The sequence below is a fragment of the Papaver somniferum genome, unplaced genomic scaffold (genome assembly GCF_003573695.1).
Source record: "Papaver somniferum cultivar HN1 unplaced genomic scaffold, ASM357369v1 unplaced-scaffold_107, whole genome shotgun sequence".
NCBI lineage: Eukaryota > Viridiplantae > Streptophyta > Magnoliopsida > Ranunculales > Papaveraceae > Papaver > Papaver somniferum.
In genome coordinates this window covers 5,970,004-5,995,149 of record NW_020619603.1, presented here as the reverse complement: position 1 = coordinate 5,995,149, position 25,146 = coordinate 5,970,004, and the positions used below count along the sequence as shown (strand labels likewise).

The 25,146-nt window shown below is 35.9% G+C and overlaps 1 protein-coding gene across 1 annotated transcript; it reads left to right on the top strand.

Moving 5' to 3' along the window:
- Positions 1–7,010: 7,010 nt before the first annotated feature.
- LOC113327769 (protein STRICTOSIDINE SYNTHASE-LIKE 4-like) lies at positions 7,011–9,176 on the top strand. The gene is made up of 6 exons (XM_026574902.1): positions 7,011–7,468; positions 7,558–7,776; positions 7,883–7,950; positions 8,057–8,293; positions 8,444–8,576; positions 8,662–9,176. The coding sequence occupies exons 1-6, from the start codon at positions 7,304–7,306 to the stop codon at positions 8,938–8,940; spliced, it is 1,101 nt and encodes a 366-aa protein (XP_026430687.1). The 5' UTR covers positions 7,011–7,303; the 3' UTR covers positions 8,941–9,176.
- Positions 9,177–25,146: the final 15,970 nt, after the last annotated feature.

Below are 25,146 nucleotides of genomic sequence, written 5' to 3'. Positions count from 1 at the left end.
CCCAGATGAACAGCTGATGTCTATCTCAGACCTTCCTTGGTTTGCTGATATTGTTAACTACCTCGCTCAGGTAGGATGCCCTCACGTTGGTCGAGACAAGACCGCTCTAAATTCCTGGCTGAAGTCAAACATTTCCTTTGGGATGACCCATATTTGTTTAAGTACTGTCCAGACCAAATCATTAGGAGATGTGTCCCCAACACTGAACAGAAAGATGTGATATCTTTCTGTCATGACCAAGCATGTGGAGGCCATTTCAGTGCCAAGAAAACTGCTGCAAAGATCTTGCAGTGTGGATTCTATTGGCCATCATTGTTCAAGGATTGCCATGATTATTGTGTTGCTTGTGAACGCTGTCAAAAGCTAGGAAGCATTTCGAGGAGAAACATGATGCCATTGAACCCCATTTTGATTGTGGAGATTTTTGATGTTTGGGGGATAGACTTCATGGGTCCATTTCCCATGTCTGACAGCAAGTTGTACATCCTAGTCGCAGTTGATTACGTTTCTAAGTGGGTAGAAGCCATAGCAACCAGAACAAATGACCACAAGGTGGTACTTTCATTTCTAAAGGAGAACATATTTTCACGTTTTGGTACCCCTAGAGCTATCATCAGTGACGGCGGTTCACATTTTCGTAACAAGTACTTTGAGTCTTTAGTACGCAAGTATGGCATAACTCACAAGGTTGCTACTCCGTACCACCCTCAGACTAGTGGACAAGTGGAAGTGTCTAATAGGGAAATTAAGCACATTCTGGAGAAGACGGTCAACCCGTCCAGGAAAGATTGGTCATTGAGATTGAATGATGCTTTGTGGGCCTATAGAACAGCTTATAAGACACCAATTGGCATGTCCCCCTATCGTCTAGTGTATGGAAAGCCGTGCCATCTACCTGTGGAATTAGAACATCGTGCCTACTGGGCAATCAAAGAGCTGAACTTTCTCTGGACGAAGCTGGAATTCAACGGAAACTTCAACTCAACGAGTTGGAAGAATTGAGAAATGAGGCTTATGACAGTGCCAAGCTGTACAAGCAGAAGATGAAGATGTTTCATGACAAGCGTATTCTGCGCAAATCCTTCACTCCTGGTCAGAAAGTCTTGCTGTATGACTCCCGATTACATCTTTTTCCAGGAAAACTGCGTTCCAGATGGAAGGGTCCGTACCTAGTACGCACAGTTTTTCCTCATGGAGCTGTAGAGCTGGAGGATGTCTCCAACAAGAACGTTTTCAAAGTCAACGGGCAGAGATTAAAGCCATTCCTTGAGCCATTTCCACCCGACATTGAAACAACCAACCTGGAGGACCCAGTCTATGTGGACTAAACTGGTCCACTCTTTCCCTAAATAACCAAAAAAAATTTCCAAATCTTTCCCTAAAAACCAAAAATTTTCGTTTTCCCATCAAAACCAAATGTATCCCAACAAAACCAAATTTTTTTCCAAAAAAGTCCAATCCCACTAAAAACCAAAATTTTCTTGTAGATAATGTGTTAGTTAAATTTCCTTTTGTGTATATTTTGTGCTCATCCATTGTGACTGCTAATATGATGGATTTTTGCCTTGAAATAACGGAGTTTTAATCGAGTTGCCGCCGTACAATCGGGTATTCTCTCTCCTTTTACTCTACTCAGCATGTCCCTCTTCATATATTGTTTTATAATTCTTTCCATATTTTGAAACATTGAGGACAATGTTTAGTTTAGGTTTGGGGGTATAGAGTAGATGCCATGATAATTTGCCATAATTGTTGAAAACGAACTCCTTCTTCTTTTTGAAAAAAAATTGAAAAAAAAATTCCAAAAAAAATTAAAAAATCAAAATTCAAAAAACAATTAAAAAATGAAAAAATCATAAAAATGGAGCTCATTTACCTTGAAATGTTGACTCTTGTGCAAATATGTATTTTTATTAGGAGTCTTAGTCTAGATATTTAGGCACCCTGATTCTAGCACAATTCACATAGTGATAAGAAATTTGCACGCGCACGATCTACCAATACATGTATGGCCTCGATCTTCAAGGTGTTTGATAGGAAGTTACGATTGCCAATTACTTTAGAATACTGAACGAAACTTGACTAGCTTGTTCTTTGGTTGGTTGGGATAGAAGGTGGAGGTTACATTAAGAAAGACAACCATCGAATTCAACTGGGTGCATCAAAAAGGGATACCTCTTGCAAAGTGTCATGTAATCTTTTGTTTCCTTTTGTTATGTATCAAAAGTGTTTCTTAAAAAAAAAAAAAAAAAAAATACAAAAAAACAAAAAATCAAGTATTTATCAATTCCATCATCTCTTGTTCCAAAAATAAAAAGATAGTCAATGTAAATAAGAGTCATGTAAATAGTCATTTTGTTGTAATAAGCAAGGAGGGTGTATGCCATTGATGTACAACGCGAGTAATTGTGAAATACCTCCAACTCATTCACAATTCTCGTAAAGTCCGGACAGCTAGCTAGATTTCGACCTCAGTTCTTAGCCTGAGAAACTATCTCTTGGTGATTAGTAGTCATGACTTCAGATCTTTCTTTACACATGTGTAGATACACTTTACACTCTTATCACATGTCTTTATTTGTTATCAGTGCTAGGATTGTGCCTTCGATAGCTAGATTGACATCTCCATTTTGCTGTGAGCTTAACTGTTTTGCACATGTCACATTTGATGGAATCTGAGCTTATATTTTGACCTAGAACTTTGTAGGTACGTTCTAAGCAAACCTTCACGAGACTTCAACTCGTCCACTAGGGACACTTAGTGGTTTAAAAGGCTTAGTGCATACGCTAAATGCATTCGAGAGACCAGCGACAGTGGTATAGTTAGGATTTCCTTAGTTTTGTTTTACTTGAGGACAAGTAAAATTCAGGTTTGGGGGTATTTGATGAGTGCCAAATAATGTATATATTTATCCCTTTTTGTTGGCAATTTAACTCATCTTTTATGCATTAATTCTACATTTTATCCCATATTCTGTATTTTCATTGTTTTCAAGAATAAATATTTTCTTACTTAATTTTGCATTTTTAGGTAAATAAAGATTGGATGAGTTGCGGAGCAAAAAGCAGAAAAGTGGTGAAAAGCCGGGAGAAATTACGCAAGGAAGCCGCAAAGAATGGAGCGCACGTCCAAAAAGCTGGAAATGGGCTCAAGAAGAAGAAAGTTGTTCTTAAAGAAGAAGTGGGCTCAAGGTTTTCCAAGCCCAAACTCATTTCCCAAACCCATATTCTATACCCAAAAGCCTAAAACCCAAATCCATACCCGCTTGCGTCTTCAGCCGTCAGATCAGTTCTCAGAAGCATCCGACGGTCGCTCCCTTGCTGTGCATCGAAGTTTGATATCTCCGCCTAACACTACAACACCTAACTCCATCTGGCGTCGTTGATTTTGTTGTATTATATAATCCAGCGGTCGCTACAAGCTTCACTTCATCTCACCGTCCGATTGATCTTTCATCTCCCTATCCCACGGCTCAGCGTCGCAGATCATCAAACTCGATACACTCGCCTCACACCCAAGTGCCGAACACCCTATACCCAGCCAAACGCACCTTTCTTCTTTCTTCTCCATCTCTTCTTCCTTCAGAACCCGTACCACCACCATGTCCGTCTCCATCACCATCACCTTACCCCAAATCACTCCACTATCTTCTCCCCAACTCTATTCTACCTAAGCCCATCATCACCATCACGTACTATCTCTTTAGCATCACTAATTTCTCCAATTTCTCATCTCTCTGCTCACTGAAACCCTAGGTGAGAAATTGGGGATATAAGTGTTGATTAAAGCAACAATTGGAGCATGAGATGAACGAGAAGAAGTAATTGGAGAGTGGGTCGACGAGATGGAGCGAGTATCTCATCAAATTAGGTAATTTGAAAAACCTAATTTCACTGTTTTGGGGGAAAATTGGGGGAAAACCCTAAATGGGTAATTGGGTATAAATTGGTGTTATGTGGAGTGTGTGAAACACACTGTGTATCTCTCTGGACTAGCCAGTAGAGAATTGAGCCAATTTTTAATGAACTTCAATTTCAGTTGCTTATCTGTTGATGGTTAATGTTGCATGTGTTTTTAGAATTTTATCTTGAATGTTAATTGTGTATGAATCATCTGTATTAATGTATGTATGTTGCTATATCATGTTTAGCATGAGCTAAACAGCATCAGGCCAAGGCTCAGCTGAAGCCTTGTGCACTGTCATGTGACTAGAAGCTAGGATAGTTCTCCTGTTGCTATGTTTTGATTGAGCAAATGGGAGATACCAATGCTCATAGAGCCTGTGATTGGCTGTACTGTCAAAAGACAGCCAATGCTAGGGGCAAACTATGGAGCAATTTAGTATTCTTCTATTTCTAGATGTATGCATAGGATCAAACACAACCTAGAAACATGTCATTTGATTAGGACACAAGGTGGATCCTAAGCCTTGGCTTAACCACCAATCCCTTCTCAGTAACTTGCATTTTCAGTCCTGTGTGCTTTCAATTCAGTTAATTTTCTTGCTTTTTTTTCTTGCACTTTGAAGCCTTTTGTGCACTGAAGTCAGTGCACAATCCTCACCTTGCCCTTGGCTTCCAAGCCTTGGTTCTTTGCTGCTTTACCTAGCTGTTTCCTTTGCTTTACCTTGCATCCTTGATTCATGCCATTTACCTGCCCTTAGCTCACTACACACTTTAGCTAGGAAGACTTCTTGTATGCTCCTCTCCCTGTGGACAAACCCCTACTCATCATTTTATTACAAATCTTGACCTTGTATACTTGCAAGTGTTTTGTGTGCTTTTTATTTTCACACCACTTCTTAAAATCTTTTCAACAACTATTGAATCTTCTACAGTATCACCATTAGCCTTCATCTCATTGACAAGATTTAATGTCTTTGAGAAAAAAATCTGATATTGTTTCAGTAGTTTCCATCTGCAGTAATTCATACTTTCTCTTCAAAGTTTGTAATCTAACCTTCTTGACTTTGTCAGATCCTGTGTAGTAGCTTACCAAACCATCCCAAGCTGCTTTAGCTTGCTTAATATAAATAACTCTATCCATGAGATATTCATGAATACCTTTATGGAGAATATATGTAGCTTTAGAATTCTTCTTTTTGTTTTCATTTAAAAAAGTTTGCGCAGCTCCTTCAACTACAGCTCCTTCTCCTGGTTCTGCATAACCATCTTTCACAATGTCCCATACCTCTTGATATGTGAATATATTCTCCATCTGCAACCTCCAGTGTTCAAAGTTTTTACCCTCAAACACAGGTACCTTACTTGAACTTAAACTCGTCATCTTCTCTAACTCAAACTCTTACCCACATCCCTAGAATCTGATACCAGTGCTCTGATATCAGATGTAGAAAATCTGATATCAAAGACTTAATGAAAACAATACAAGACTAAACTCAAACAAGCTTTAACAAGCTTCACTTAATTCATATATTTCGACTGATGGCTTAACAACCTATTTATATGATTCACAAACTTGACTCTCAAGTAAAAAGACTTTCCTAATCAAAAACAAACTCTAACAAGAAACTTCTAGACAATTCTCATGCAAGCAAACTCTTAAAACAAGTAATACTTGTAACCCAAGTAAACTTCTAAAAACTGTACCATGGATCAACAACACTTGTTTATCCATCCACTTCATGTCAACTGTACCAGTTGATCACACCACATTGGATCAACTCTCATAGTTGATCCACACTACTTGGATCAACAACATTGTTGATCCCTTTTGTCTTCTTCATAGTATCTTGGTTTATTTCTCAACATCTCCGATGTGACTCACATTGATGGATAATGATTATTAACTTGACATGCACAGTACCTGATGAGATTGTAGAGGATATGGGTGAACTTCACAGTTTGGTCACCGATGAGAACTACCAGTGTGGTAAGATGGTCATGGTGGTAGGAAATTGGAGCCGTTCAGTTTTTGAATTTCCTTGATGATGATGAGTCACCTTTCACCACCAACAGTCGTCTCTCTCTCTTGAGTCAGAATATATTAGTACATACAATTTTGTAACTGAGTCCTTCAATGGAGTAAGAGTTGCTGCTTTTGCACACTTGCAGCTAGGGGTGAGCATAAAAACCGGAACCGCGGATTTAAGCCGTATCCGTCCGCAAAATTGCGGATTTCACCCAAACCGCAAGACGTATGGGCCGGACACGGGTGGGATTCTCAAATCCGCATGCGGTGCGGATGCGGTTGTGGTTGTCATTTGAAAACCGCGGATTACCGCAACCTTAGAAAGAAGCAAAGTTTTCTTACCTGAGTATGAACCTAGGCCCAAAGAGAAAGAAGTGAAGTTCTTTGATCACTTAGTTAACTAAATGAATTTAGGCCCAAAGAGAAAGAAGTAAAGTCCTTAAAACACTAACTGAATTTAGTGTCAACAAATAGAATCAAAACTAAGTTAACTAACTGAATACAATCAAAACTAAGTTAAGACACTAACTGAATTTAGGCCCAACAAAGAGAATCAAAACTAAGTTAACTAACTGAATACAATCAAAACTAAGTTAAGACACTAACTGAATTTAGGCCCAACAAGTACAATCAAAACTAGGTCAAATCCGCGGTTAATCCGCAACCGGCCCGTACAATCCGCGGATCCGCAAAGGTTAAATCCACCGGTGATTGGGCCGGTCACGGTTCAATTTTGCAAATCCGCAACTTTGACGGTTCGGTTACGGGTGACCCCTAATCCGCAACTGTCCGTCCGTTACACACCCCTACTTGCAGCAAGATAGTTCCATATGAGCCCGGCAATAGCTAGATAGTTCCTTATGGGGGATTTGTCAACTGCTATGTCATCTGAATTTCAAGCAAGAGAAAGCCCACACATCCGAAACAAATTTACGAGCGAAGCCTCCTCTAAATCAAGCTTCATGAAGTGGCATGTTAGTTGCACTTCTTAAGCTTCATAAAGTGTGCATGTTATCTCTAATTAAGTTCATGCAAAGACAACTGCTCCGAACAGCCCTGCACAATACACCAAGACAAACATCACATTTACTACTCATTTCCTTGGATTTTTCTTATCATGAAAGAGATATGACATAGGGTAATAATAGGAGGACAAAAGTACAGAAGTTATTGATTACAACCATTTAATTGGATTTTTATGCCCACCTTATCCTCATCGCCATCAATATCAATACCACCTAAAATCAAGCAGTAGTACATGGTTATTCAATCCAGTTCTAACTTGAGCTACATTTTTATTGAAATTTTCACAAGAGAAATTGAGTATTAGAGCGACACCGTAGTACTAAATAGAACTCAAGAGTGTCTCCGATGATTCATAACCGTTACTTATTGGCCTTGACAGGCGTGGTATTAGTTGCATTGCTACTTCAAACTTTTCTCATTTCCAACTCTCCGATTGATTATCCGCAAGTCCTCGAATTACCTCCATCCAGTTTGTCTCATGCTGATGTGCCATGGAACAACCACTTGCAGGTAATAATTAATCATCTTCGATTTTATTCTTTTCTAACACAAATTTAAGACACCGTGAATTATTGTTTTTGTATGTTTGAATTTGATAGAGATTGACGAAACTAGGCGAAGGATGCTTGAAACAACCTGAAGATATTGCTGTGGATAAAGAAGGTGTGGTATACACAGCTACAAGGGATGGCTGGATTAAAAAGATTCATACAAATGGAACTTGCGAGGATTGGAAATTCGTAGGCGGTGATACGTTACTAGGAATCACTATGTCAATCACCAACGAAGGAGATATTTTTGTGTGCGATGCAGATAAGGTAAATACTTGACTCAAATCTGCAGCCCGATTCTGTCATAGATTCAGTTCATCTTCAATATATGTTACAATATCTAAACACCACAAGATTTTGTTAATCACTGCAGGGTTTGTTGAAAGTTAATGAAGAAGGTGTAACAGTTTTAGCGTCAGAAGTTAATGGTTCCAAAATAAGGTGATGCGAGCTCTTTTGTTTTCTTTGTATACACGTACAATTCAAGTCTTCGCAAATATGATGGTATATGAATTTATTTATGAATGTAAAGTGGTATGTGATACAGTTTTGCAGATGATGTAATTGAAGCAACAGACGGTAGTATATACTTCAGTGACGCTAGCACGAAATTTGGACTCCACAATTGGTATCTTGACACACTCGAAGCGAAGCCCAACGGTCGGATTCTCAAGTACAATCCTTCTACTAGAAAAACGACGATACTTATCGACGGTCTGTGCTTCCCCAATGGTGTTGCTCTCTCCAGGGATCAACATTTTCTTGTGTTTTGCGAATCATGGAGGTAAGCAATATTTTTTAAGGCTACCACAGAAACATGTACCTATGTATATGTGTAAATATTAGGAAGGTTGCAATTTGATTACTAGGGTAAGGTTCGTTCCGGTTCAACCTCCGGTAATGTACAGTGGTTTTTTTTATTATTGTTTGTCAGATTCCGATGTCTTAAATACTGGCTGAAGGGAGAGGACAAAGGGAAGCTTGAAGTTTTCATAGACAACCTTCCTGGTGGACCTGACAATATCAATCTTGCACCGGATGGTTCTTTCTGGATCGCATTACTTCCGGTGAGCGAGCTACCTATATGGAACATGCCTTTCACGATATGTGTCAAGATGTTATATATTTTTGTGTTTCTTGTGTTGTTTGCAGTTGGCACCCAAGGGGCTTGAGTTTATACACAAATGGCCGATTCTTAAATACATCGTTGCACAATTTCCAACGATTCCCGATTCATTAAGAGTCGGTAAAAGATCAATGGTAGTTAATGTGGCAGCTGATGGCAAGAAAATCATCAGAAAGTTTGATGATGAAGGTGCGAAAGTGATATCATTTCTTACCTCTCCTGTGGAATTTGAAGATCATCTCTACTTGGGAAGTCTCGGTACCAACTTCGTCGGCAAGCTCTGGCTAAATGATCAATTGGAATGATATACTCAAGGTTATTGCAAAAATGCGGCAAACAGATCAATGTATCGAATAATGTCGTTATTGTCGGGTAAAATTGTAGCATATTTCAAGTAAATCTAACCAAATGATAGTGATCGCAAAAATAATGTATCTGAATATGCATCATGCTGCAAAAACCATGTTAGTTGGACCTAGCTAGGTAGCTTTGATGAGCCAACATTATTCGAAGAAGATGGTCGTAAATTATTTTGAAAAAAGATGCATAATGGTCGTAAATTATTTTTTTGAAGCATAACAACACCAACGGATCATATATGGCATTTTCTCAACCGTTTCAGAATAAATAAAAATGTATATGACACTTGCTCTGCCATTTGAGTTAAATATGGAGCTTATACCCACACTTGAGAGTCCACCTTTGTGCACACTTTTTTAAGGAGTGCCTACAAACAAATCCATCCTACTGGCTCTAAAATATCAGCCGTTACCGTATATTAAAAATTAGTTTTTTATCTTTTCTTTCTCTTATTTAAATCTTAAAAATGACAACAAGATATACACAATATCTAATAATCAGTTTTCTATTATCCTTGTCTGTACGTCCCATTATGTTATCTAGATCCCATGCATGTATAATATGGTAATAATTTTATTAATTGAGAAATTTTGAGTTTTCTTTTGCCGTCGTTCGGGGTGCAGATTCTCTGTCCCGAAATCCCCTCTGTGCCCAACCATTAATAATACGCCACGTGGATATCATTCTAACAGCATCAAACGCCGTTAGTTCTTCTAATATTTATATTAAATCAAAAAAATCAAAAGAAACCAGTTCTTCTCCAAAGTACAGTGTGCGTTTTTTTTTCCAAATCATAGAATCCAATTTTATTATGGTTACTCAAGTAAATTCTTCCAGAGATCTCTATTTTAATTGTTATAAGCTATTTTACCCAAATCATATCATATACTATGATGAATAAATAGATCTCTTAAATCAAAGAATCAACCAATTGATTTTTCCTTTGCAATTATTATCTTTGATTTTCATAAACTTGATGGTTTCAAAAGAAAACGGACAAACTGTCTTCCATGACCATCAATTTCCATTCCTTAAATTTATTTTTGCTTTTGTGTTGAGTACGGACCAAATCATACAACCCATTGTGCTATGGGAATTAATAGGGAGTCACTTGGCACTTCATTATCATGTACAACATCAAAGACATGGATCAAATCTCAGCTGAAATTTCACCACCTTTACAAATACATTTCAAACCCAATTTCATATCCTGGTTGTTGCGTGCCTGCCTCCCAGAACCCCTAGCTAAAGTCAATTTTTCCGCCACCTCTCGGAGCTAAATATAGATCACCAAAGGTGGTGTGCCTTAGTAGTAATGCAGAAGCTAAATTAGATTTGCGGAGTTCAAATTGAGATTTCGAAGAATAATAAAAGATAGGATTAGGAAGAAGGAAGAAAAAGATAGTAGAAGATAACGGGTTTGGATGCTGTTAGAATGATATCCATGTGGCGTTTTAGGATTGGTTGGGACAGGGCCACAGAGAGGATTTCGGGATAGAGGATCTGCACCCCGTCGTTTGTATGTCCCATTATGTTATCCAGATCACATGCATGTATAATATAGTGACAATTTTATTAACTGATTAATTTAAATTTAGACAGTAAATTATGGTATCATCTGATTGGAAGATTCATTATTAGGTAATACAATGGTAGAAATTGAATTCCTAATAATTAATGTTTGGTTGAGGTAATTCAGTTACCAATGCTTTTGTCCCGAAATTTAAAGTCGATTTGCAGTAGAATAATAGGGAAGGAAAGAGGCAGAGAAAAAGATGAATTATATTGATAATATTTCTCACGTTACATGGATATCATATCCTCTATATAAAGGTAAAGGGAAAACCAAAGACTTTTGTATTTGGACAACGCATCCATGGGCATGGGCCCTTCAACACTCCCCCTTGTGCGGTTCAACAAAAAAACTTTATATATAGTACTTCACATATAGTGCTTTGAATGTAGTTCTTCAAATGTCGTTCTCTCCTTGATGACTTGTGCCGAAATTTTCACAAGGAAAAACCCAGTGGGATAAAACCTTGTTACAACTCTTCACATGTAGTACTTCACATGTTGTCTCGTACTTTACATGTAGTTCATCACATGCAATACAATCTTCAAAGATCGATGAGTCTAAGTTAATTGCCTTGTTAAAACTTCGTCAGGAAAACCCAGAGGGATAAAACCTGAACTAAAGAAAAAGAGTACAATATTAAGCAAACTTAAAACGTAGTTGGACTCGAATATGTTGCCTCATTAAAACCTTGACAAGGAAAACCCAGTGGGATAAAACCTTGACGAAGGGAAAAGAGTACAACGTCACAGATGCAAGTAAAGGTGATCCGTTGCAGATGATCACTTTGCTCCGTTGAAGTTAACTAGTTGCTTCAAAACTCTTAAGGCAGAAAATCCTCGTATGAAAGACAATAGCCTTAGATGGGAAATTACATTCCCGGTGTTTGCTGTTGTCTCATTAAAAACCTTACCGAGTAACAAAACCCTGTGGGAAAAAGAAACCTCGGTGAAGGAAAATAGTTAAACACACCATTAGATACTCCCCCTGATGTCAGGCAATTTTCATTAGTTTAATGCAGTCAAAAGGAATTTATCACACTTTACTTTGGTGACTTGAATTTTTATAAGACCATGTTGTTGATTCTGGAAGTTACGTTGCTTAACAGACTATCGCGTTTCATTTCTTTGACTCAGATATTTTCAGTTATATCAACGCAATCTTTTTAGTGACAAAACCCTTTGGGAAAAACTATTCTCGATCGAAGGGAAAAAGAGTGTAACACAACTTCAATTTCGAAGTAAAATATGTCGACGTCATATCCTTGGATCCTCCACCTGATTACTTTAAGAGTTGTTCCAGACAGTTCATTTAGCCATGTATTTTTCGAAACTAAATATAGGTAATGACTTAGAAAATAGTTTACCATATCTCCCCCTGATTACTTTAGTTGGAGAAAATGTTATTGTTTCTTCATAATCAACAACCTTTGGATCGCAATTCCTTTAGCGTTCCTTCTTTATGTACTTGCAGGGATAAAACAAATTCATGTCAAAAAATTCATGTCATTGGTTAATTTTAAGTATATGGTTCATTATACCATTCCAATGACGTTGTGTTGGCGCTGAGCTATATTTGGCTAGCAAGTTCACTGAGGATGTAACATTTAATCGAGTACATTGCCCTAAGTACAATAATGCGTCTATTGTACTTAGATAAGGGAATTCATATCCCGACACATCTTAGTCATCTTCCTTTAGAGAAAATGGTCACTTACTTACATTTGAACCTCGACTAATCATGGGAGTGCTATCAGGATGCATGTCTTTATTCAATTTCTTGACAATTTTAGACATACGAAAACTGGGGGAAGAATATACCACAAGCTCAGTATTCGGTCGAGCTTTCCCCAGATTTTTCATCTCAAATTCAGATTTCAAATAGCTTTTAAGGTCTCCTATTATATCAAGAGTACCCATCGTGTATGTATCATCGACATAGATAACTACAATTCCAAATCAGGAACTTTCTTGTGAATACGCAAATACAAATAACTTAGTTGTTTATCCCCTCCAAATAAAATAGTCACTGAGATGGGTATACCACATCCGCCTGATTGCTTCAATCTATAAGTGAGCGTTCTATCTAACTGTTAACGCACTCTGTGGTTTAGAGTCACTTGATTTGGGCAACAAAAGGCTATCAAGTAATTTTGTAAATATCTTCTATCTCTTGATTCTTTAAGAGATACGTAACAACTTATACATATGTTGCATTTCAAGTCATTTTGAAATTACCAAGATAACTGAATAGCTTAATACTATGGAGTTCATTACAAAACAATTCCAGGGCTTTGTGAGAAACCTCGCGCCTAAGGCGAGTCTTTATCCTTTAAGACTGCTTTCTTCTCATTATCCTTTGTGAAAAATTAATCATGTATGTCCAATAGGCTTTACACTTAGTTGGTTAGCACTACCACACCAAATACTTGTATATTTGCCAAAGAACCAAGTTCTACCTGGATTATATAGGCCAAATATGCTCTTCGTTGATATTAAGCAACGAGGTGCTTGGTTCGATCTTATCTTGCTCCATTTTCCTAAGCAAGTGTATATGAAATCAATCATCAATATGCTCGCATGATCTTTCCATTGACTGGTGAGCATTCTCATAATCCACTTGCGATGCCATTGTTCTCTGGAATCATTCAACTTCGGAGCGTCCTCCAGTTTGATTCATGGACATATTCAGAGAAAATATTATGACATAATTTCTGATGATATAAATAAGTTGTGCCTTACTCAGGTGGTCTCTTCAACTTCCTTTATGGAGCTACGGCCTCAACCACACTTCCACTGAGTGTAATTGCAACACCTTAGTGTATGGTGTATATCCCTTATTGAGGATTTGTAACCTTGCAGATAGGTTTGCAGTTGGTATGTGTGATCTCATCGCTTTAGCAACATCAGTGAACATTTTGAAAATCGATTATTCTTTGTCACTTCACATTTACATTTGTGGAGTATAAGAATCAATATGAGACACAGTAGGAACACACCACGACAATTCCTATCGTTCCCTTAGGAAATATTTTTTCTTATCTCCCCCTAACGATGGGAAGACTGTCTCATTAAAGTGATAACTCGCAAATCTAGCAGTGTGAGATCTCCTGACAAAGGTTTTAAAATGAGGATAAATTTTAGGAGTAAATATCTAACATAACTACTTCATCGTTTTCGTGACCTATCATAGTACGATGTGGACTCGTAATGGCACATATATAGTTCAACCAAAAATACGTAAGAACCCAAAATGTCAGGCTTATATCCAGTTACCAACTGGTACGCAAACAATGGTTGACCAATTATGGGTCTAAAACGAATAAGTGAAGATGCGTGGAATATTGGATATTCCCCAAGCAGTTAAAGGTAGGTTTGTACGGATAACCATGCCTTAGACACCATATGTAACCTTTGATGACAGCATTTGCGAGACCATGGGGTATAGGATGCTCTAGATTGATCATATTAAACATGGAATAACCATCAATTCCTTTTGGTGTACACTCTCTAGCATTTACAAGGGGTGGTGAGTCCTTACATGTATAATATGTGCTAGTAGTTTTTCAAATGCAACATTAGTTGAGAACTATAATTAGTCCAAAATGTCAAAAATCTACGAGAGCCATATGTCACTTTAATGGTCTGCATTCTGCATCGATATTTTTTTAAATATCTCCTCGTTTTGTTTGTAATATGGATTGTTTATGGGGGTGATGTTGTGCATCTAGTACTTTAGAACGCACTTATTTTATTGAGATATATGCCATTACTTCGCATTCTGTCAATATTTTTCCCATTGTCTTGTCCACTCAAATACAGTGATGTAGGTATGAGTCCTTTCAAAATGAAACATCATGTCACAACCAAATTTCATTTATGGTTATGTCAAAGCCTGTATGAGTCAATTCCTAACATTTCATCATCGGAATCAATATGGGTTCAATAATCCAAATACTATAGTGGTTTAAATTTCACTAGTTGACTCATTAGTTTCTCTAAAATATATTTCCTTCCAAATATATTAAGGACTATAAAAGATGCAGACAATTACCACCATGAGGTTCCACATGATATCCATTTTCATGGGTTTGTTTGGAATTTAACAAGGTGTGATTATCTCTCAGTACATGTAGAGATTATGTGACGTCTTTGTTCTATCTTGAAAACAAATTTTTCAGCAATGTTGCGCTCGATGACCCAATTCTCATAGTTACATTACAAGGAAATAGTTTCAACATCTAGTGTACATTCCTTAAATTAGTGGGAGAAAAACCACTATCAATAAGTCTTTAGAGATTTAATAAGTGGTGTGGTCTTATTACGTAACAAAAATGGGATTCAACTCAAGTGCATTAAAGTGAATATATGTTACGTTTCAAGGGGGATAATATACTTTTCATCCATATATATCTCAAGTGCAGTAAAGAAATTTTCGTCTCGTGATATATAATGATGTAGTTTTCAAGAGTGCTAAAAATGGGTCTAGTTCAACTGAAATCAAATGGCCAGGAAAAGTTCTTCTTGCCAATAAAGTCGACATCTAAATTATTCATATGGAATATATTGTTACTATGGTACCTGCATTACATTGCTTGCATCAATACCGATAAGAAGATTCATTCCCGACTCTTTGGTGACAGCCAGAATTACATCTTAGCTTCATCCCATATTCAGTTGATACCTGTACTTTGGTGTCATTACTACTAGAAAAAAATACATCTTTGTATCATGATATATATATATATATATATATTTCCGTTTTCACATGCTTTATATGAGTCGGTACGTCTAACCCTCATTACTTCGGGGTTCTTTCCATTTTCAAATTATTTATTTTTTTTACATTTAGCTTAATTTAAGAAATTTCTTTATCTCAACATGCCAAGATAATCTCACAATACATGTCAACCCATTACTTTAGGTTGAATAGATTACAAAAAATAATTCTCTTGTTGCCATACTTCAACATGTACTGGTTCGTTAGTATCATGGATGAAGAATAGTAATGGAAATTTTCTGACTCATATCACCTTTTGTGAGTTCTTCCACAAAAATTGGAATACATGTGATTTTATTTGCAACGTATTTTTGAAACTATCGACTCTTTAATAGTCAAGCAAGTGGATTACATCCCACGGAACATTCAAATTTATACATTGGAATCGAGTTGGTATAATCAATTGAACAAGAGACACCATTCAACTATAGCTAATATATCAGATTCAAGATTGGAATTGACCCTTTATATAATATGGACTTATCTAAGACAAACGAATGTTCTAAAAACAAATAAATAATCCCAATAGATGTTCCATTAGTTACATACCTCAAACTTTGGTTCCCGCCGTACATAAACAAAACCGGAATAGCCTTGGTCGCACAGTATATAACTAGAACAGGGAAGACTGGATCGACTAGACTGGAACAGGGCCGGTTCGACTCGGCTGGAACATGGACGGTTCGACTAACCCTAAGTTGCGGCATACGAACGGGTTTTCCTCCACTTTCCCAGAAAACGAACACATTTTCTAGAAATGACGGACAAACCTTTCTTCATCTTTTCAGAGATTTCCTAGGCTCCCCCGAGATCTCTTCCTCCTCTAGCTTATTTGATTCTGACGATTTCAATATTAATCGTTGATGTAAATCATCCATTCCATGTAAAAAAAAAAACGACCAATTCAATCTAGCTCTATGATAGCTTCGTGCATGATAACGTTTTGCAGTAGAATAATAGGGAAAGGAAAGAGGCATAGAAAACGATGAATTATATTGATAAGAGTTCTCACGTTACATGGATATCATATCCTCTATATACAGGGAAAGGTAAAACCAAAAGACTTCTGTATTTGGACCGCACATCCATGGGCATGGGCCCTTCAACAAGACGTTCTATTATTTGATAAATGAAATGGAGATCTGTAATTTTGTAGGGAATTGGATTCCTATGAATCAAAAATCTTAATACAATTCTAGAAATTGAATTCCCAATAATTAAGGTTTGGTTAAAGTTATTCAATTACCATTGCTTCTATCCCGAAATCCGAACTCGGTCTATTATTGGATAAATAAAATGGTAATATGTAATTTTGGAGGGAATTGAATTCATATGAATCAAATATCTTAATTAGGAAAAACATGCTTGATTTAAGAAATTGTGCTTTTTCCCAGAGAATCTGATTACCTAACCTTCAACTCCTTGAACCTAAAACTTCGTTAGTTTTTGAGTCGTGAATTTTTCTATGTTTGGATGATTGACCGTGAGTTTCACCTGTTAGACTACTGCTAGGCTTATTCCATCCCTAGCCCCTGAGCTTCTTTTCCCACTTTGTAACTTAAGTTTTCAGCAGCACCAGCCACCACCATGTTTTCGCGAACAAAATTTAATTTCTCCGTCTTCCTACAAAATATAATTCTGTTTTTTTATTCAACAGAGGAAAAAAGATTCAAATATGATAATGTATTAATTGGTTGTTCATCCACAAGGGGTTTTCAATTATGGTGAAATTGGGTAGGAATATTTATTTCGATGAGTAGTAGAATCTGAACTGTTATGGGTTTTTGAATGGATGTTTTGCTTCTTTTTTTTTGAAACTGATCTTGCTTAAATAACTGACAGTTTTTTTTATTTTGATTTGTTTCTATAACTAGAATTTTTTATTATGATGATGAAGAATGTTGGATTTTAGTAGTGTTGGTAGCGGTGGCTTGTAGCAGTCAACTGCTCCTTCTCACAGTCAAGCGACCCTACAGTAATTAATAAATTCAAGACCAAAGCACTAGACGTTATCATAACATACAACCCAAATATTTTTTTAACCGGTAAAGAAAAATTTAGTGTTGGTGAGAATCGAACGCCGGTCGATGGTATCATCACCCAACGATTTTATCACTGTATTACAGTAACACCGGTACAATCCAAATATTAATATATTTTTATTAGTTATTCAATAAATATTTTGATTCACATAAGAATCAAAAAACATTAAGAAACACCAACGAAAATTGAAATATAAAGATTGCTAAGGCAAAAACCATTCGCTATTAGATTTTTACGAGATTATCAACTCTCGATCTAGAATCATTTGTGATAAGAAAACATCTTTTTAAGTGGATACTTAGCTGCATAAGCGTCTCCGTAATAGCCACCATCTCGATGAATACTCCACCAACAATAATTTTCACAATTTGCACTCCAATCTCTACTTGATTGGAAAGCTGTAAATTTTCTCTGTAACCCATGCTCTCCCCTTGATCTTTCCAACTTGATTCGCATACAAATTTTGTTGTCCCCTTCCAATTAACTTTAAATCTCCACCTAAAATTATGTTTATAATATAGTATATGCACGCCAAAATCATCTTCACTTGACCAGCAATGCAATGTTAATGGTATGTTTGGACCTATATTATTTTCCACGATGACAGACTTTGGGTGATCAATCCAATTACCATCAGCTGATTGTGCACAAAATAATAATAATAATAAAGTAAGAAGAGTGAAGAAGATGGCGACAACAGATCCTGAAATTAAAATCGATGATTTTCTTGATATTGTGATTGATTAGAAGCAGAAGCAACCTTAAAAAAGCTAATAATAATTAATAATGTTTCCTAATATTTTTCTTGGTGTTATAGTATCTAGATGTTAATAGAAGAGATTTGTTTAGATTCTATAATTAAATGCCAGAAGAGATCTTGTATTTATACGACAACATTTATATACTTTGATTTGGATTTCGGAATTTCATTTAAGTCAAATTGGTCGTCAAAAGATAGTTCTTACTATATTGGATTGGTTTTATTATCACCATGAATACGAAAAGACTGGTTTTATTTCGGAAATGAATATTTTTAACGTATATTTTCTTGAATAATTGTCTCCGAGATTCATAACTGAAAAAGCGGCCCAATATTTCGTTTCGGCAATCTGTATGGAAAAAACTCCAATATACTTTCAAGAGAATCAACTAGACAGTCAGACTCAATCTTTAGAAAAGTATATCAAAGAGTTATATATTTGTTTCTTAATGTAACCAGCAAATCGAACAGATAGAAATCCGTGAGCCTGATTAATATAAGAAACAAGTTGGACGGTATCAAAAATCAATATCCAAGTATCAATCAACTCAATCAACAACCCAAAGACCGGATTCAACAACTGATTGAAATTACGCACAACTTGTGATATTTCAATTATATAGAAAATATTATTTGGAAAATAAATAACACAGACACCTGAATTTTGCCAACGAGGAAACCACAAATGCAGAAAAACCCTAGGACCTAGTCCAGCTTTGAATACCACACTGTATTCCGCCGCTACAGACACTAGCCTACTACAAGTTAACTTCAGACTGGAATGTAGTTGAGCCCTAACCAATCTCACACTGATCAAGGTACAGTTGCGCTCCTTACGTCTCTGAATCCCAGCAGGAATCTACGCACTTCATTCACTTAGATGATCTCACCCACAACTAAGAGTTTCTATGACCCAAAGTCGAAGACTTGATAAACAAATCTGTCTCACACAGAAAAGTCTATTTAAGTAGATAAATTTGTCTCCCACAAAAATACCTATGAGTTTTGTTTCAGCTTTTGATAAATCAAGGTGCACATGAACCAATTGACATACGAGACTTATATTCATGAAGAACAACCTAGAAATATCAATCACCTCACAATAATCTTAATCGTATGAAAGCGAAAAATTTTAGTTCAATTTTCTGGTGGAAATTGTGCTTATTCCCTATGAATTTGATTACTGGGCAGAACCAGGGCTTCCAAATTGAGGAGGCTTAAAAAAATGAAATTAGTACCACTCAAGTCAACAAACGAAACGTCGCTTCACCTAAAAAGCACTAGCGAAAAAAAGATGATACTCCATCGGTTCCATTTTAGATGATGTTTTAGGGTTATTTTTTTGTTCCACAATACTTGAAAGTTATGATATTTTTCCACAAAACTACCACTAATACCCAAACATTTTGTCTTGGAACTATAAGTTTGTTTTTAAATGCACTAATAGCAATTAATGATTGAAGATTTTTCTTAAAGGTATAGTTGGAGAATATTCATAACTTTCTTCATTCCTTAATCTGCGTGAAAACTCCAAGAACATCATCTAAAGTGGAACGGATGGAGTATTACTTAATGAAAACAGGGATGGACAAAAAATGCTCCAAATACACATAATCGAAAAGTCTTGCATACATTAATATATACATTAATTCCTCGAGCTTGCAGCATTGAGTTATAAAAAGGGTTCATTTTTTTTAGGGAACATCTCTACACATTTGCATATCATCGATGCATTGAAAGAACGTGGACTCTTCCAACAGCTGTGAACAACATGACCAAAGATTAAATTTGTTATCACTTGAAGCACTGAAATATGAGACAATCTAAACCCAAAGGGAAGTACACATAAATTTTTACTTATGAATCTCAGAAATGTTTTAAACTCTCAACTCCACTTCGTTCCACTGCTGGAGAAACCTATAAATACTTACTCTGCTGACAAGAAACAACAAATACGGATATGATGGACTAAACTGCTCGGTTTGGTGGATTGAACTGACGATCTTTGTGGAATGCACAGGCCAAAGGCTCTGTTGTGCCATTATGGTGCAACAACAGCACACAGCACAAGCCAAAACTCAGACACAACTTCATTTCCTACCAACCTGATTCCAACCTTGCACTTACCAATCATCCACCTCCATACACAACATTACAATCCAAATCAATTGAGATTACCCTTCAATCTTAATAAGACCACATCCATTCTCTTGCACCTGCGATCATTCCCATTAATCTTAATAACACAATTAATAAATTTTATCGAGCAACACTGTTCATTCAGTTCCTATATACCTCAACTGCAACTCCTACAACATAACTCAGCAATTCAGCTAATCAGCATCACCTGCAATAACTCCTTGTAGATCTAATTTTATTTACTCCAGTTCATCTGATCTTGTGATGCTCATCAGTCTCTAACAACTTCACATCTCTAAATCTGAATATCTGCAATACCAACCTAGTTCTATTAGCCTCAACCACTTCAAACAACCATCCACTCTAACCTGTAGATCCTATTTCAGGTTACTACCAATTCTTCTCCAACAACATTTCCAAACTATGAACATAACCAAACCTGCACAACCTATTCTCTCTTCAACAACTTAAGTATTCATCAAAAACTTAAATCTTGCATAAACCAATTCACCTGCAAAACAGAGTAACCTCAGCTAAATATCCAATAAACCACAAACACACACAGAAATGCATATATTCTTTAGAACTTCTTCCCTGCAATTCACACTACCAGAACATACATTTCCAGACCTCCACCATTTATCCATGACTCATGAAATTTAGATTACTTAGAAACCAGTTCAAAACCCCATTCCGGCATCACTTGAATATTTATACCAGTGCCTTGTGATTTGACATACACACAGACAACACCACCATCTCTAGTCAATTCTTCACCTACTTCATCCAACTACGATATTTGTTCTCAGATTCAACACATATTCATACCACTATCATAATTATCACTATGTAATTCATCTTCATCCTCTAAAATCAACTTGAAACCCTAACTTCTAATCTGAGGAAGAACATGAGAACCCTAATTTTCGATTCAATTAGAGAAACTCTAACTCTTTAATCAAATCATATCAATTTCTTACGAAAATCAACCAATTTAAGAAACCTCAAGATACCTGGTTTAGAGATTCTCTATCAGGATAGCTTCTCATCGACAATTCAACAACAACCCTTTTATTTTTCATTTATCATCAGCCCAATAAACTTATCCGACTCCAAAAAAAAGTTCAAAATCAGATGAAACCGCCTTTCATTTTTTGGAAGCATCAAAGTCTCCTTCTCCCAACCTTAATCAAGCACAACACCATCATCTACTACTTCTATTCAATAAACACAAGCTTTCTATGAACTTTTGTCGAGAGACTCAATCTCAATCCATTGAAACTGAAATAGACAGAAAACAAAAAAGGAGAGGAAGAACAGAGAAGAAGAAAAGAAAGAGAAGAAAATAAGAGAATAATATTCTCTTCGAGTTTACTACGGCGTCAAGAATTTTGGATATGGGCAGAACAGAGGTTCCCCGAGTAGAAAAATCGAATGTGTTGATAACATTTTATATGAAATGACCATTTAACCCTTTATACTAAGTTGGAGGCTTCTTCTTAGTCTGATATCTGAATGACACGTTCGAATAGTCCATTTTGCATAATTTTTTGAGATACATCCATTGGTACTAGTTTCATATCAAGATTAAGGTTAGATTAATTTATATTAATTGATGTTCATATTCGATTAATCGTGTCATTAGCGGCTAAATATTTTTGACTGGTCTAATAGCATTGACGTGCTTGAGAGTCTTTACATAATATGCTTGTAGCAGTCAACTGCTCCTTCTCATGGTTAAGCGACCCTACATTTATTGATAAATTCAAGACCCATGCACTAATATACAACTATAATAGACGACCCAAAAATAAGAATCCTATTATTGGCGTTGTAGGGGGGAGAATTTTCGGGGGCTAAAATGCTGTGTGTAACCAAAAAATGGATAGGGGGACTCAAGGTATATGAAAAGATCAAAAATACCCTTGTCTAAATTTCACTATTCACTAAAAAAGAAAAAAAAATCTAAATCTATAATCTTCTCATTCTCCTTCTCATTTACAAATCATGATGATCATGATTTCATCATGATGAAGATCATTAAAAAAAAAAAACTAAATCTATTATCTTCTCCTCATCATTCTCTTCTCATTCATAAATTGTGATAAAGATGATGATAATAGTTTCATCATGATGAGAACGATGATCATAAATAAAACCCAAAATTATAATCTTCTATTTCTCCTTTTCATTCATAGATCATAATAAAGATGGTGATCATCATAAAAAGAAAAAACTAAGAAAATCCACCATTTATTTTTGCTTTTAAATGGTTAAAAAATATGATTCTATGAATTTCGGGTTAAAAAAAAAAGTTTCTGAAAGTATTTACGGCTGGGAGTTCTTAGAGTCCCAGCCGAAAGTACATGTTTCGGCTTGGTTTTCCCAATCGAAATCAGTTTTCTGATGTTTTTGGTTTTCAGAACCAGTTACGGCTGGGAAAACCCATCCTTAACTGGTTCAAATAACAAAAATAATCAAAAACATGATTTCGGCTGGGAGTTCTTTATTTCCCCGCCGTAAATAAAAAATACGGCTTGGAATACCATTATTCCCAACCGTTTTTCGTTCTACGGTTGGGTCGACAAATTATCCCAGCCGCAAAAGTGCAGTTAAGGTTGGGAAAATCTAGCCGTAACTAGTTCTGAAAACCCCAAAAAAAATCGAAAAAACTTTCGGTTGGAAAAACCAAGTCGAAACATGGATTCTCGGTTGGGTCGACAAACTATCCCATCCGTAATCTTGATTCACGGTTGGGAATCTAAGAACTCCCAGCCGTAAATACTTTCAGAAACTGTTTTTTTTTTTACCCGAAATTCATCGAATTGAATTTTTTTAACCATTTAAAACAAAAATAAATAGTGGATTTTCTTAGTTTTTTCTTTCTATGATGATCATCATCTTTATCATAATCTTTGAATGAGAAGGAGAAGAAAATATTTTTGGGTTTTTCTTGATGATCATCATCCTCATCATGATGAAATTATGCTCATCATCTTTTCACAATTTGTGAATGAGAAGAGAAGGACGGGGAGAAGATAATAGATTTATTTTTTTATTTCTTTATGATCTTCGTCATGATGAAATCATCATCATCATGATTGTAAATGAGAAGGAGAAGATTATAGATTTAGGATTATTATCATTTATTTATTTATTTATTATGAATAGTGAAATTTAGGTAAGGGTATAATAGACATTAGGAATATGATGTGATAAGGGATAACCTCATTTATTATTTCATGACCCTAAAAAGCCCCAAAAAACCATTGACTTTCAAAGCCTCAATAATAGGATTCAAAAATAAATAGACTCTTACTAATTATTCAACAAATATTTTTATCCACGTGTAAGAACCAACATACATTAAAAAATACAAATGCATAACCAAGCAACGGACGAAATTGAAATATAAAGATTTATAAGGCCAAAAACATTCACTATTTGATTTTTATCCACTCTCAGTCTAGAACCTTTTGTGGTAAGAAAATATCTTTTTAGGTGGATACTTAGCTAAGGTATAAGCGTCTCCATAATAGCCACCATCTCGATGAATACTCCACCAACAATCATCTTCACAATATGCATTCCGGTATCTACTTGCTTTGAAAGCCGTAAACCTTCCCCTGTAAGCCATGCTCTCCCCTGGATCATTCCAACTTTATTCGCATACATATTGAGTTGTCCCCGACCAGTTAATTTTAAATCTCTATTTGAAACTTTGTGTGTAATATGATATATGCACGCCAAACTTATCTTCACTGGACCAGCAATGTAATGTTAATGGTCTATCTCGACCTATATTATTTTCCGTGATGACAGTCATTCTGTGTGAATCCCAAGACCCATTAATTGGTTGAGCACAAAATAAAGTAAGAAGAGCGGAGAATACGGAAGCAGCAGATCCTAAAATTGAACATGATGATTTTGTTGACACTGTGATTGATTGGAACTGGAAGCAGCCATGTAAAAAGCTGCTAGTAATTGGTACTATTTCCTAGTGTTTTATAGTGTCAAGAAGTTAAGACAATATATTTTGTTTTGATTCAATGATTAAATGTCAGAAGCGATCTCGTATTTATATGAAAATACCTATATACCTCGATTGGAATTTCAGAATTCTGTCTAATTGGTTGGAAAAAGATACTTCGTAGCATGTTGGTTTGGTTTTGTCGTCATCATGAAAAAGTTACGTATATAATTATAAGGGAATAAAAATTACGTACATAACGGAGTAGTATATCTGTTAATTATTTTACACAAAATTGGTTAAAAACACCAAAATCAATAATTTTTGGGTGAAATGGACAGTTAGATTTTTATACTGTTTAAATGGCCAAAAATATAAAAATAGGCAGGATGTAACCAATTTCATCGTGCCTATTTGCAAATATTTTTTCTTTTTTTTAGTTTAAACAGGATGTATCCAGTTTCATCCTTACTATTTTCTTTTGGCCATTTCACCCAAACTATTTTTTACTCGTCCATTTGAACCGTGAATTAAAAATATTTGGACAAATGATCCATTTTCCGATTATTTTAAAATTGTAAAAGAGTGGTTCAGACTTAGAATTACGTAAAAATTACAAAAGAATGTAAATTACAAACCAATAGCATGCTTATAATTTTGTAACTGGGTCCTGCAATGCGGCCAGTTTTTGTGTTGGTTATGTCTATTCAGACTTAGGTACTGGCAGCTTAGATCTGATTCAATCCAAATTCTTAGGCTATTAACAGAATAGATTAGTGAGTCTTTGTGATTAAGTACTTATTTCTTAGACCTAAAACCCCATTAACTACAAATATCTCCATATTATCGTACCAGGTTGATCAAACTAATCAAGTCATCAACCTTAT

Excerpts from the sequence above, each read along its gene's own strand:
- LOC113327769 (XM_026574902.1), top strand. The coding sequence starts at position 7,304 with ATGATTCATAACCGTTACTTATTGGCCTTGACAGGCGTGGTATTAGTT. Across the intron at positions 8,294-8,443 it reads GTGTTTTGCGAATCATGGAG|ATTCCGATGTCTTAAATACT; the intron begins GTAAGCAATATT and ends ATTGTTTGTCAG. Across the intron at positions 8,577-8,661 it reads TCTGGATCGCATTACTTCCG|TTGGCACCCAAGGGGCTTGA; the intron begins GTGAGCGAGCTA and ends TGTTGTTTGCAG.